This window comes from Sinocyclocheilus rhinocerous, unplaced genomic scaffold (genome assembly GCF_001515625.1).
Source record: "Sinocyclocheilus rhinocerous isolate Xijiao unplaced genomic scaffold, SAMN03320098_v1.1 scaffold3263, whole genome shotgun sequence".
Lineage (NCBI taxonomy): Eukaryota > Metazoa > Chordata > Actinopteri > Cypriniformes > Cyprinidae > Sinocyclocheilus > Sinocyclocheilus rhinocerous.
The window spans coordinates 284,768-300,341 of record NW_015664010.1 but is presented as its reverse complement, the minus strand read 5'-3'; the positions used below and the strand labels follow the sequence as shown (position 1 = coordinate 300,341).

General features: G+C 36.8%; 2 protein-coding genes across 3 annotated transcripts in view; both read right to left on the bottom strand.

Moving 5' to 3' along the window:
• The window catches only part of LOC107729150 (nucleosome assembly protein 1-like 1), a 7,915-nt gene extending 3,789 nt beyond the window's left edge, over positions 1–4,126 (bottom strand). The window contains exons 1-6 of one of the 2 annotated variants that reach the window (XM_016539543.1): positions 3,960–4,126; positions 3,552–3,693; positions 2,387–2,479; positions 2,142–2,270; positions 293–364; positions 71–210 (exon numbers count right to left, since the gene is read on the bottom strand). In XM_016539543.1, coding sequence (XP_016395029.1) covers positions 71–210; positions 293–364; positions 2,142–2,270; positions 2,387–2,479; positions 3,552–3,693; positions 3,960–4,111 — 728 coding nt within the window. In that variant the 5' untranslated portion in view covers positions 4,112–4,126. The remainder of the gene's footprint in view (positions 1–70; positions 211–292; positions 365–2,141; positions 2,271–2,386; positions 2,480–3,551; positions 3,694–3,959) is intronic. The other variant, XM_016539544.1, reaches the window with a different exon arrangement.
• Positions 4,127–14,350: 10,224 nt separating this feature from the next.
• osbpl8 (oxysterol binding protein-like 8) overlaps positions 14,351–15,574 on the bottom strand; it is a 78,446-nt gene continuing 77,222 nt past the window's right edge. The window contains exon 25 of the mRNA XM_016539524.1: positions 14,351–14,505. Coding sequence (XP_016395010.1) covers positions 14,351–14,505 — 155 coding nt within the window. The remainder of the gene's footprint in view (positions 14,506–15,574) is intronic.

Here is a 15,574-nt window from a genome sequence, read left to right as displayed (position 1 = left end):
CACAGTCAGCCTCTAATGTAACAAACGTCAAAGCTAACAGGCAGAGTGAAAGTCAGATGTTGAGCCGTACCCTGTGCAGCCCATGATCTCTGGGCCGTCGAAAGAGAAGGGATCCGACTCGTCTGGCTCAGACCTCATTTTGTAGGTCTTTGTCAGGACTGTGTTTGTGAAGAAATCATTGGGCTCAAAGTGGAACTCTAATGTGAAACTCTGAAAAGAGACCAAACTGTGAGTCAACTGTGAGATTAAGACATCAGATAGGAGACAAAGACACCAGACATATCAGACTCACCATTGGCTGGCCCGCATCGGAGAATTTGACTTTAATGTCTTGTAAGTGCTTAAGGATTGGTTCATCATGTTCCTGGACAGGAAAAACAAAATAAATGAAATCCTTCTAAATACCAAAATCAATTCCATAAATATCCTTAAATAAAAATGCACATTATTCAAAAGCAGAGACGTCCAAACCAGGGCCCACATGCCATTGAAGCATATCTTCATTTCTAATTAATAAATAAATATAATTAAACTTTTATAATTAAAATTAAATTATATAAATCTAAGAAAATGTAATTTGTTTAATTAAATATATTTAATACATTGATATAATATAATTAATATACATTTTGACCTTTGATATCACAAGAGAAGGGGGGGGACATGCCATTGAAGCATATCTTCATTTTTAATTAATATTTTTGAATTCAAATGTAAAAAAAAGAAATTTAAATAGTTAAATTCTATAATTAAAATTACATAAATGCTAAATATAATATTATATATATTATAATAAAGTTGATATAATGTAACATTTACTTTTGACCTACAAGCCTTTAATCAAATTTGATATTTGGCTCTGTGTAAGTTTGGACACATCTGTTCTAAAGAAAATTATAGTCATGACTCATGGTCGTCTGAATGTTATAAATGCCTTTTTAAGATCTAAAGAGATAAAGATGTTCAAAGTCTTAATCACGGTACTTTCTTTGTCACATCAAACTTTTTCTTTATTATTTTTCATATGGACAAAGGATGTTTGCTCCTGAATCTTAGAATCTTATATGAATTGATATGTAAGAAAGATTTATAAGAATTTATAAGAATAATGACAGGCTGCAAACCCAAAAGTGCACTGAGACTGAAATGTGTTTGCATGCCGTACCGCTATATGAAATTAAATAAAACCTTAAAATGTGGAAAATTATATAGAATATTTACCGACCTTTTGAAATTTGGATCATGAGAATGATTATTATTCTCAATATTAATGAAACGCTTATTTATTTATACTACATTATTTTTTACTATCTATTTACTTTATCTACTACAAAATAAGTCATTTACTGTATGTCACTCACCTACTTTTACTGTATGTTGCTTGTCTTTTAGCAGAATCATGTATACTTTTTAATGCCTGTCAGTGGAAAAAGAGCAATTACAACATCTACCAGCACTGGAAAATGCTATAACCATATTTTCAGGTCAAAAGATTGTCCTGGTCATGCCCATCAGAAAGTATATTTCTCTAAAGCAGAGATGCCCAAACCAGGGCCCGTGGGCCAAAGTTGGCCCATGATGACCTTTGATAGGAATAAACATGCCATTGAAGCATATCTTCATTTTTAATTAATATTTTTGAATTCAAATGTAAAAAAAAGAAATTTAAATAGTTAAATTCTATAATTAAAATTACATAAATGCTAAATATAATATTATATATATTATAATAAAGTTGATATAATGTAACATTTACTTTTGACCTACAGCCTTTAATCAAATTTGATATTTGGACACATCTGTTCCAAAGAAAATTATATTTATCAAAAATGTAAGTGACATTAAACAACCCAGCTTTCATTTCCCAATCAAATTGTGATAATTAAATTACACATTCAATTGTGAGTAAAACCGAACAAAAGTTGCATTATTAAAGTTAGATGCAAATAGCTTCACTATGCCCGTTTCTTCAGCTAAAAAAAGGATGCAAGGGACACTTTTGAACCACAAGATGGCAGTAAGGACACTTTGCAAAGAGAAATCTCCTGCTGTAAATACCCATGATGCATGACCTGCTTTTGAACACCACTACACTCACAATCGTTCCCTCGTGTGCCCGCGTTCGGCCGTTTTCTCCCTACCTGCAACATTTCGCTGAGAAGGTCGACGTTCTTGAAAACTGTGAGCCAGAACTCTGGGATTCCTTTAGGGTCTTCCTTCTCCTCGTCTTTCTTCTCTTCCTCCACTTTGGCCTTTTCCTTCATTTCCTCCTGGTGAAGACAAAGACCAAGATATAGAGTCAAGCTATGACTGACCACCGTATATTATGTAACACTATATAAATGAGGTGGTATTTGAAGAGCATGCAGGTATGGATCACCTGTACCTGCTTACTTACTGTCAGCTCTTCCTCTTCATCTTGTTTCCACTCACACTCTTCATCTGTGGGTTCGTATGCTGCTCTCACGATTTCACTCCGCTGAAGACAGTTTTTCACATTAATGAGGCATTTTTAGAAATCAAAACTAAACTACTTAAATATAATGATTTAAACCAACTACTTAAATAGACTCACTGAAAATCAGCTGAATCATTATGTCTAAGCAGGGTTTTTGTCATTAGCAAAAAAAATAAATAAAAATGTATATTACTAAGAAAAATACACATTAACAAAATTACTTGGAATACAATTAAATTAAATACATTAAAAAATTGAAAGAATATTACTTAAATTAATGATATTAATAATTATTACTTGAAATAAAAACATTTACTAAAAAAATTAATTTATAAAGAATGATCAAAATCTCAAAGAAAAACTAAAGAAAAATAATTTTAAAAAATAAAATTTTGCCTTAGCAACTAACTTAAAATAAGTTGAAGTACTAAAACAAAATATGCATGCATGCATGCATGCATACATATATATATATACACATATACATATACATATACATATATATATGTATGTATGTATGTATGTATGTGTGTGTGTGTGTACACACACATACTAAAATTAAAGCAGAAAACAAGTAAAGTCTTATTCAAAATATTAAAAACTATAACAGCATCTCAATGGGAGTAAAATAACATTGCCCAAGTGCTCAGTTCTTGGCCAGAATAAACTGCAACATGGACTAGACTTTATGCTGACACAATACATTTGTACTGTAAGACTCAAAGCCAGCAAACTTGTTTTAAGTTTTATTTTGAAGGACCCCAACTTTTAATTGAGCCTCTCAGACATAACTGTTCCACTGGGAGCGCGAGCGAGAGCTACAAGAGAGGATAAACAGCTACAGCTCAGGTTTTATTCTCTGTAAGACATCTCTCTGGCTGCTGTTTGCCTCTAGTGTCCTTGATTGACCACTTGGTGTTTGCTGCAGTTGGAAACGCTGAAGCAGCAGGTCAATATAACCGCTTTAACGCACTGTACCGCACGCCTTCTAGCACACAACAGTCGTTTCATCTTAAACCGCACCTTTTCAAAGAACAACCCCACTGTTTCTCATTCTGGAGGACAAAGAAAAGCATCAGTTTTTAAATCTCACCTTGTCGAAGAGGGGCTGATACAAAGCGGCGTATTTTCGCTCCAGTTCGTGCACTTCTTCGTAGAACTTTGCTTCGATGTGGGCGCATTTGACCTGGAGGTTCTTAAGGGCATTGACGCGTCTCTTCACCACCTTTGGTAAGCTGCGCAGACACCACAAACAACGTCACACGGTGCAAATGACACACTGCTGATGATTCATGAATGACTCAGTATCATCGTTTTGTATGGATGAGTAAAAAGAGATGCTTGACATTTGGTTGGCACCTTGCAGAAAGAAATCAGGGAACAGGACTGGGCCAAATTTAGAAACATTTAATTCAGTCGGTGTTGGCAAAGTAGGGAAATTAGATGCAGCCAATGGGAAACAAAGGGGCTATTTGAAGTTGTGCTCTGCGTGGGCACGTACCTCTCCATGTACCCTGAGGGAGATCCCACGAGCCCATCCAACCTCTCCTGCAGCGCCGCAAGAATCTGAGGGTTCTGCATCATCTGCATCGTCAGCTGACGTGCTAAAATCAAAGCGAACACCCATAACCTGACAGTCACATCAGGAAGCATTACAAATTACACTCAGTATCACAGAAGTACCAAAGAATGACGAAGGGCGGAGACTGATATCTATATTATCCAGACAACTTAAGCATGCCAGTAAAGTACTTTAAATTGAAATTTAATCATGATTACCTACAATATTGACAACTCTATCTATAGAAGTAAAAGAAACAGCCAATATAACAAACAATAAAAAAGAAAATAATGTGCTAATATAAAAATCTAAAAAACATAGTAATAAAAAAATAAATATGAAAACAAAAAATAATTCCAAAGAAATTATAAAAACTTAAAATAAATAATAAATGTAAAAAAAAACAAAATTTGAATCTATTAAAAATTATAATTTTTTTTTAATCCTCAACCCTGTAATGCGTCTCTCAGATCTAGGGCACCTTCTTCACCAAGGGTCAAAAAAAGATGGCATTTTCATCCCAAAAATAAACCGTAGCAAACAAAGGCAAGGTCAGCGTGCCTGAAGCAATCTTTAAATAGTGAGCACGAATCGAATACTTGTGGTTCTGCCTAAACACAGCTGAGGTCACGGAGGTTACGGACTGATATCCTGTTACCCAACACGAAAAGTGCCAGTGCAAACGTGTGCATAGCCTTTTCCTAATGACAGTCGGCAATAAGAATCCAGAATCCACAGCGGCCTAGTGAAGAAAATCAGAGCAAAGAGACTCTAGACAGTAAAAACGCACTATAAACTCACTGATGGAGGCAGTGCTGGGAAATCTGATTCATTTTAGCCAATCAGTTTGTTTCAAGTAACTTGCTAAAAGAAATTTGAGTTTGAGTGGCTACTGGTATCTACTTAGCATTTAACATCTTTAGTGATCAAACAATGCGGTTTTATCATGGTTTTTGAATAAGCTATGGTTTCAAGAATCAGAAATCACTGCAACCTATGATGATTTTACATCCCATTTTTCCCCTTACCATTTCTTGTACATTTAGATGTTAGATTTCATATGACCAAAAAAAAATTTTTATTTTAATTTAATTACAAAATATTCTCATGGTTAAGTTATTATTGTTAATTCTGTAATGAAGTTCAGTACTATTTTACATTAAGTGGAAGGTTTTCATTCATATTACATGCGATTTCCCTTGTTATTGTCCATATTTAGTATTGGCAAAACCAACTACTGGTCAACCTCGTTTACACGGGAAATGAGAAGGGCCTTTGTCTATTTGTTTATTTTGAATATGCACCCTCCAGCAGCGAAAATTACAAATTGTGCCTTTAACAGGAATAAAGCAATTACAGTATACTTTGATACTAGGGGCTGAGCTGGGTCAAAGCAGGCATAATTTAGTCTGGCTTCTATGCAGCTTTGCATCTTAACACTAAATTGTGAGCAGGCACAGAGCAGCTTTAACTTGACTGTGTAAAAACACCTCAGTTGTCATTTTGGCTGAAAATGCAGGTGCATGTGAAACAGCATCACATCTACGGCGCTCTTAAAAGACAGGAAGTTCCTGTGGTGAGCAACAGGTGTATTGCTCGTGTCACAGAAGTGTTGAGTGAGTGAACTAGGGTTGTAGAGTTGCAAACATGTGTTTGGCATAGCATAGACGCTTGGGATACCACGCAAAGCGTGAAAGCATGCAGACGATGTGTTGCTGGCCCTAGGTCATCTCTCACAGGGAGGAAAGAGGTTAGGACCGGATTGGGGTGTTTTGATGAGTTCACTGGTCATGTGAGGGCTAATCAAAAATCAGCAAAAAGGGGCGTTAAAGCACCATTTCCCACACAAACAACAGGCATAAAGCAATTTTAGCTGGGAATGTGAAGGGCCGCCAATCCAATAAAGCTGTCAAACTGGGAAATGAGATGATTTTACTGACATGTCAGAAATAAAAGCTCTTTAATAGGCAAACATGCACTTACTTGTCAAGATCTGCCATGTTGTTTCACCGTTTTGTTTCCTAGAGGAAAAATCAGAAAGGAAAATGTTAATACTGTCCATTATGTTCAACAGCCTCAAGCTAAATTCGGTCGCTGATGGTCTTGCTGGTCAGGTGACTGTATTAGGATGATTCAGGCAGCCAATATGCAAAAGTTTAACTATTTAGATGCATAACAGAAGCATCCAGATATATCATTTTGATGGTGCAAATGTATTGAAACATGTACACTGCCATCCTCGTGATAGAAAAATTCAATGTTAGATTAGAAATTCAACCCCTGGGGTTTTTACGTGATAGATTAGCTATAAAAATCAAAAGGTGTGAACCACTATCTTCAGCTCTGAATCTGACTGGATACATTTGTCAGGGCCCGACCTGCATACAAGCAAACTCCAACGCACAGTCGGATCAAACACGGGCTCAGACGCCCACATCCAGACCTCCAGCGGCAAGAGCGAGCAACTTCATTCATTCACGAGCTGATTGCTACAGACAGAATGTTCTCAGTCTACTCTGCTCTTCGCCTGTAGGAGATCGATAACATGAAGACCTGACATTGCCCTGGCAGCATCCATTCTTGACAGATTTGAAGGTTAATCTCTTTCTCTTTCTGTCTGCGTCAAGATCATCTGAAACCTGTCATTACAGACATACGAGAGTTTCCAAAACCATGGCAGCATCAGATCATCTTATTTCACAACAAGACGTCACAATACCAGGACAAAGTTCCTGGCACATTTCCTCTAGACTCTGATAACCATTTTTCAGCAGTGAAAGCTGAAGGCAAGCCTTTAAACCTTACAAAATCTAGCTGACCTGGGAGCAAAGGTTCAATGCACTTGTTAAAACCTCTTTAGACTTCCCAAACCTTATAACAAACACATTTCCAAGACTCCGTCAAGCATCATTCCAGTCAGTTGTGACTTTTTCACATAACGATTGCACTCAATAGCAATTTCAGGTCTACAATGTAGACTAGACGTGCATGACTTTTCCCACACCTAAAAACTTTAAAAATTCACCGGTTTTACATGAACGCAAGAAGCCCAATCTTGTCATCAATTCATGAAAAATGTTCAAAAGGAAGCAGAGATAGACATATAATAAGTTCAACTGATATTTAAAATTTTTTACTTAACCTGTCATTCTCATTTTCAACTCTGGGGAAAATAACGCAATATCGCTGTGATAACACAACGTTTTGGTTATGCCTTTCCAACATAGAAATGACTGGAAGTTAAACAAAACAAAAAATGTCCTGAATTTACTAATATTATATCTACTACTAATAAATTATTATATTTTCTTTTAAATATATATTTTATTTATTATTTACATAAATATTTTAAACATTTATAAAGATGTTTTCTATTAAAGGGGTCCTATTATGCTCTTTTACAAAGTCTTGATTTTGTTTTGGGAGTCTACTAGAACAGGCTCTCATACTAGGTTGTTCGAAAAACAATTTTTCACATATTTTACATTATTACAAAACCTCTCTCCCCAGTCTGGCATGAATGGCTGGAATAGTTTGCCTTCTCTAGTGCAGCTCAACCAGGTCTCGTCCCATTCGTCGATATTTGTGATATCACAAATCCCGGAAAATATGCGTTGTAGTCCAAACGAGTCGTTCGTTGTAGTTTTTGAAAAGTGATTTCTGTTAAATAAAATATCTCCTTTTGAAGTGGACTTTGAGCTTTGTAACTTTGCAGAACTTTTTTATGCTCAAACCTCAACATTACAGACTAACAAAAGTTGAAAAAGTGAAAAAGCATAATAGCACCCCTTTAAAATTGATCAAACTCTAATGCAAAAAACACTCCATCTTTAAAAAAAAAAAAAAAGAAAGGTGTCTATCAACGACAGTAACATGACTCACAAAAATAAGTCAGTAAGAAATATACAATATAAATGGGATGAAATATGGTATACTGGCTGACTTCAGTTAACAGCCTTATTCAATTCAACAAGAGCCTCTGGCAACCCACCAGCCACATTTCATACAGATGTGACTAATTAAACCTCAAACTAACCAACTATGTCCAGGCATTGCTACAGCTACTATCTAAAACAGATGTTTAACTCTTAAACTGGGTTAATGATCTTGGATTTGATCCACGGGTCAGTGGAGTGGTCAATTCACCAGGCCACATCACCACGTGTTTCCTCCACAGACCCACCGGCTAAACCCGTTAGCAGCACAGCCTCCTCATAACCAACCCATCCTAACTAGAGGAGACTGATAACATTACCAAAGCGCTTCAGATTCAAGCTTGTCAGGAAAAACACGCTAAACTGAATTTAAACTAGCATGCGTAAAGACATCAGATCATTTTATCCTCTTGCTCAAACATGGGCCATATTTACGTCTCCACGTCAGATTCTCACTAAAACCGACTGATTAGTTAAATAAACCGGTTTTATTTCCATTTTTCCGACAACGTGATCAGACACCAAAAAAAAAAACCGTTACCCGCCAGATCATCATCGTCGTCATCATCCTCCCAACATGAGAAAATACGCCCGTTTCCAACTATTGTAACCAATCAAACAAACGTTTAAACATTAAAACCCCAGTTTGGTTTGTCTGTTTAACGGCTAAACCTGAATTAAAAAATCGACCAGCCATTTTCATCTCCATCATGGAGGAGTCTGTCTCAATGGCTACTGACTGACTGAGCGGTTAGCTTGCGAGCTAACGTTAACTGAAACATCCCATTCTGATGTCTCGATTCGTGTTATATCTCGACTTAAGTACTAGTTTATCTTCTGGTGTGCACAAAAAGAGGTTCATAAACAGCCCCTCGGCGGTATGTGCTCTTACCGAGAACCCGATGTGTAGAGGTCCGTCTGAGTCGGCGGTGCTGCTGCGCAGTGAACAGCGCGAGTCTCCCGCTCTGATGGCGCTAAAAGGGAAAAAGATCCCGCCGCGTGCGCTCATATACATCTGGCGTCAGCACGTAACACAGGTCGCGCTTCACTAATCCTACTACGGCGAAGGCGGGACTCATGAATATTAATTACGCACAGCGATGTTCGGGCTATTCTCATTGGTTAGCGTCTTTCACGTTAGCTAATTAATATTCATGAGCGAAGCCTTGGTCATAGTAGGAGTCTGAAATATGCCACCAGGACGACGGCGAGTGCAAAGGGAGGGGCTGCCGGAAATGGTTTAGGGGGGAATGCCATTGTTTTAGAGCGGGCTGGGGTGGAGGTTCCCGCCAAAGCTTTTGCCACGAAATATTTTTAAACTAAAACATCTATCTATCTATCTATCTATCTATGTCTGTCTGACAAAACAAACTTTGAAGCATTTTGTTAAAATTAATTCTGTGAAAATTTCCTATAATTTCTGGGTATGCAATGTGTTAAAGCATTCCTGGGTGCTATCAAATTTGTAAGAATATAAATAGAGTCATTGTTCTGTGGGCTTAGAAGAAAAGGAAAAAACTGGAATGCCAGAAACCTGAGCAAAAACGACTTGGCTTAGAAATTGAGGTTGTTTTGCACCGAATGGCACTGATTTCCATCAGAAAAACTCAGTCAGAGAGTGCAGCATTAAACTGTGAATATTAATAAACCTTGATATTTTGATATCACAGTTTATCAGAAGGTTTTGGAAGTGTTTCTATAAAACCTAAAACGTTTGACTTGATCTCATTGAGCCGCAGCAATCTCTGACACTCGTCTATTGTTGCTCTCTTTATAAAAGGTGTGGAACTGGAAAAAAGTGGAGAAGAAAAAACAAAAGTACTACAAAACAGACAAAGGAAAGAAAAGTTGAGTTTATAGGCATCTTTAAATATTATAAAGGCTTTGAGGAAAGAGCCTCACACCAAACGGACTGCAAAAAAAACACCATGCAACATTAAAACAGAAGAAAATGATACTAAAGATCAGGAGAGATGAAGTCAGTGCACACCTATTTATTTATTTACTTACTTATAATGTTTTATTTATTTTGCACATTTTCCTTAGCCTTTTAATCAGCTTATGATATGCAAATGAGCCTAGAATCTTAGATCAGAGACAAAAATGGCGGCCTGAATATTGCAGCTTAGAGATTATTATTTAAACCTGAAGAGACATGCATGATATCCTTTAATAAGAGATATAATTGCATAACTAAGTATTCTTAATAAATACAAATGCAGAGATATCAGCTAGTAATGTTAATAGAAGATGGTTCAGAGAACAGTCAAAAGTAACTTTCCCATAATGTTCATGCAAAATGATCAAATGGAAAGTTCCCTTAATGTTTTCTCTAATCTTTACATACCATTTTTAAGCATTTAAAAACTGTTTTGAATGTTCATAGAACACTCAGAAATAACATTATGATATCCTTTAATAAGAGATATAATTGCATAACTAAGTATTCTTAATAAATACAAATGCAGAGATATCAGCTAGTAATGTTAATAGAAGATGGTTCAGAGAACAGTCAAAAGTAACTTTCCCATAATGTTTGCAAAATGATCAAATGGAAAGTTCCCTTAATGTTTTCTCTAATCTTTACATACCGTTTTTAAGCATTTAAAAACTGTTTTGAATGTTCATAGAACACTCAGAAATAACAACCTGAAATGTTCTTATTTTGTTAGCTGGGATCACATCATCTGGAGAAAAACAAGCCGTTTCCTTAATTCAGGGGAGGATGTTCATGGTGAATGTGTTCATGGTGAGACAGCTGATATTTAATAACCTACACATGACCTTTTAATCAGCATCCGGTTCACTGCAGACAGACTCCCAGCTAACAAATAAGTTAGCCATTTTCCTAACAAACGTTATTTTTGGATGTTTTCTGAATGTCCAGTTTTTTGAATGTTTAAACAAAAATTCTTGGTTGTATGAACATTCCATTTGATCATTGTATGTTACATTTGAATGTTCCCTGAGCATTCTGAAACAAGTGGTGACATTTAAAAAACGTTAGAAGAACATCAAACGCGAAAAAATGTCCCATGAATGATGTACAAATACGGTTTTGTTTTGTTTTTGTGTTTTTAGAACATTATTAAAGACCAGATAACTTTAAATGAACATTCTATTATTACTGGAAGGACATTTGTTCATAACTTTGAGAGAACCTTTCCAGAACGTTCTGAGAACATTCCCTGTTAAGCCTGTGTTATACTTTCCGCGTGCGCGAGTCCGCTAGGGTCCGCTATGGTATGCGTGACGTAAAAATCGTCATCGGAGAGTGTGCGCGGAGGCTCTGCGCAGACATCCGCGTGCCTCCTATTTTTTGTGTCAGTAGGCTACAAAAGTACCAACTGCGCATGCGCAGGTTGTGTGAAGAAGCCCGTTGCTACTCGAACCTGTACAATCCCTCGATAAAACAATATAAAGACAGCCAGATGTGCAATAACAAGAAAACTCTGTCATCATTTACTCACCCTGAGGTTGTTCCAAACCTGTATTTTTTTCTTCTGCTGACCAAACAGTTGGCGGTAGCCATTGGCTTCCATAGTAAGGAACAAAATACTATGGAAGTCAATGGCTACCGTCAACTGTTTGATTACCAGCATTCTTGAAAGCATCTTCTTTTGTGTTGAACAGAAGAAAGAAACTCATGCAGGCTTAGAACAACTTCAGGGTGAGTAAATGACAGAATTTTAATTTTTTGGGTGAACTGTCCCTTTAAAGGAATTTCTCAGATGAAATCGGATGGGATTCAGGCATTGTCAAGCTCCAGAAATGGACCATTCAAGCATCCTTAAAGTAGTCCATATGTCTTGTGCGCTGTTTTAGAGTGAGTTAATGATGACAGAAATGCATGAACTCTATAAACTGAATATTTCAGCTAATAGCATCTGAGACTCGGGGAATGAAAGCGCGTGTTGCCCTCTCACCCTTTATTATTCCTCTGTAACTATCATCTAGCGCTGAGACTTCAACCCTGCCCACTCGATATCCTGCTGACAGTAAGCGTAGCTGACATATAGATGCCCACAGTTTTTAAAAAATTAATGCCGTGACAGAGACACAGTTAACCTGTCAGCGGCTGTATCTGTGTAACACTCTCACACTGTAACTCAGTGACAGGGTTACATAAGAGACGAGTGTTCACCCAAACACATGCTTCATAGACATATAGGTGCAAAACACCTGATCAGTGTGAGTTAAACAGGCCTTCATGATTTGTACAATACACATACCAAGGGCTGAAAGTAATATACAGATGCTACACGGATGTTACACGGCCCTCAGTGCAACCTAATCCATGCACAGAGCGCCCACTGCAAAAACACAACAGGAAGGTCTCCATCCACCCCCTCCTGAAACATTTCCAGGGGGTTTTAATGCACTGCAGGTGGGAGGCGTGGAAACATCACACCTTTGTGTATCTGCACATCTGCAAAGAAGCAGAATGAGGAAGATGGCATGTGTTCAAATGGCGACAGCCCTCTGAAGAAGAGCTAGAGTGTAAACAGGATTCCCCCGCCAGACTGGATGAATAAAAATAAAATACAAATACATATAAATATAATGAGCTTTCAAATGCTAAAATAAATTAAAGCAACAAATAAAATAAAATAGCAAAATACAGTAACAAATAAAAAATAAAAAATAAAACAACAAATAAATTAAAATATAAATGATGAGCATTCAAGCAAGTGACCTGAGAACACACATGGGAATTAGCTAGACCAAAATCAAATCAAATCAAATAATAAAATAAAATAAAATAACAAATGGCATTCAAGTGCTATAAAATAAATATAAATAATGAGCTTTCAAGTGGTAAAATAAATTAAAACAACAAATAAGATAAAAATAAAATATAATAAAAACATAGAGAATGAAATATTTCAGTATGTTGCTTGGAATAAAAATAGATTTTATTATACATTTTGCAGTCAGATGGTATAGCTATTACATTGGCTTTAGCAGGGGCTAATTGGTTCATGCTAACTAGCCAAACCTTCACTCCTCAGCTTTCTCAAGTGGATAGATGGACTTCAGTGTTTGCTAAACAGACTTTGGCCGATAGTTTTGGCTGCTGGAGTTCAGTGTGGGCTGGAGCAGCACAGAGGAGGGCTGGGGGTGGCTGTGGTTATTTCTGCTGGATCAGATGGTGTTTCCCCTGTAGATGCTGTGAGACGTCAAACCTCGGCTCACCGGCCAACACCTCATGACTTATTCATGCAGATTTGGTTTTTGTACTCTCACACGCTTCTCGCTCCGGCTGCTGACCTCCTATGCACACTTATTGACTTCCTTCCTCTATATAGGTCTTAAAATGCTCAACAAACACAGATCTGTTTGATGAAGCAGCTCAGCAGCCGTATGGAGTATTCTCTCATGAAGACTGGGCTCAAAATAGCTGTCGGCATCAGCATTCAAAGAGTCCTTCACACCGGAGTCTTTTCTGTTTGCCATGAATAATACATTTAGTCTGCAAAGTCCATATGCCACATGATGAATCAACCTATTTCTGAGGTGTTAATTATGGACTAATTAATGGGCAAATAGTTGTTTTCTGCACAGCATGTTAATGTCACAGTTAGACGTCAAGTGGCAACACAAACATATCAGATTCTTTTTCAAACAAGTAAACAAAAAACATCTTAAAACAAGCTATTTATTAATAAACGATGAAAATCTTATGAGCCGAATCTTTTCTACAAACCTGTCGGATCGGTTCACACGACACTGAGAGATTCATTCGTGAATTCGACTGATCCGATTGCAGCTGTTATCGAGCAAACAACTCACTGATTCAGTGATCCGTTCAGAAAAATAATGATGAATATGATAAACAAACATATTAAAACTGTTTGCCATGAATAATACATTTAGTCTGCAAAGTCCATATGCCACATGATGAATCAACCTATTTCTGAGGTGTTAATTATGGACTAATTAATGGGCAAATAGTTGTTTTCTGCACAGCATGTTAATGTCACAGTTAGACGTCAAGTGGCAACACAAACATATCAGATTCTTTTTCAAACAAGTAAACAAAAAACATCTTAAAACAAGCTATTTATTAATAAACTATGAAAATCTTATGAGCCGAATCTTTTCTACAAACCTGTCGGATCGGTTCACACGACACTGAGAGATTAATTCGTGAATTCGACTGATCCGATTGCAGCTGTTATCGAGCAAACAACTCACTGATTCAGTGATCCGTTCAGAAAAATAATGATGAATATGATAAACAAACATATTAAAAACTAGACGAACTATGCAACAGAACTCCCATTTTGATATCACGAGGTCTTCCAGAGATCTGCTCTTGTCTGAATCAACAGGCCGAAAGAGCTTGAACATGCAGAAGAATAGATGGATTGACATTCAGTTTCTTTTTTTGTTTTAGGTGGGCAGAATGTGCAATATTGTGCGTTTCATGATCCGAGCTGCCCGTGGAGATTCACTCTCTCTTGCCATCTTGTCTGTGCCAGCCAGTATCTGGCTCAGATTTCTCTTTATTTCTTTGTGTCTTTCTGGCTCACCCACTCTCTCTATTCCTAAGCAAAAGACGGGGGAGAGACAAATGTGAAGTGACACAGGAGAACGCTTTGCTCTCCTTCCACTGCCTGCGTGTCATTTGAAGAGCTGAAGGTACAGAGAGTCACTGTCCAGCAGAGAAATGAACAAACCACTCTAATTCACTCACAATGAAGCCCAGCGTGCAACTCGAAGAGAGAGAGAGATTAGCAACATGACTCCAACTGATTCACAAGACCAGGAAAGCATAATCATTTGTCTTTTTTGGATCCAAAAGATGACTTGAGTCATTTTTCGTCACGTTGAAATATAAATGTGAACACATGAGTGACGCTCGCCCATGTAAAATTTGCCGTCTTGAGGCAAATGAGGTTTTTAGAGCAATTCTAGGGTGGTTTAGATGATGTTCTGGGCTCAGATCTCCTTTAAGGCTAACAAAAATATGTTCTAGGAATGTTATGCGAATGTTCCAATTAAGTTATAAAAACATTATTTCTGAATGGTCGCTGAAAGTTCAAAATGTTTTTTCTTGGTTATGCGAACATTAAATGAGTATTCCATTTTTATTGTTTTGCAAACATTATGGGAATGTTATACTTTTGATTGTACTTAGAATGTTCTGAAACAAGTAGTAACATTTAAAAAGCATTAGATGAACGTCCAAGTGAAATGTTTCAGTTAAAAACGTCCCAAAAATGATGTGAGTGTTTTTGTGCTAATGTTTTGAGGATATTATTAAAAACCAGCCCATGCTAACAAGAAACATTCTCAGACCTTTGGCTAATATTCTGGCAATGTTCTCTCAAGCGTAAGAAGAGTAATGTTAACAGAATGTTTGTTCATAGTTATCTGGTCTTTAATAATGTTCTCAAAACGTTAGCAGAAAAACGTTTTTTATATATATATATATTTTGAACGTTTTAGTAGGACTAAACGTTTTTTAAAATGTTACTGCTTGTTTCAAAACGTTCTGAGAACATTCTAAAGTAACATTCACAGAACGTTTGCAAAATTATAAAATGAAATTTTCCCTTAAAGTTTGAATAACCAAGAAAAAACATGTTTTTAAAAGAACTGGTTGTGAACGTT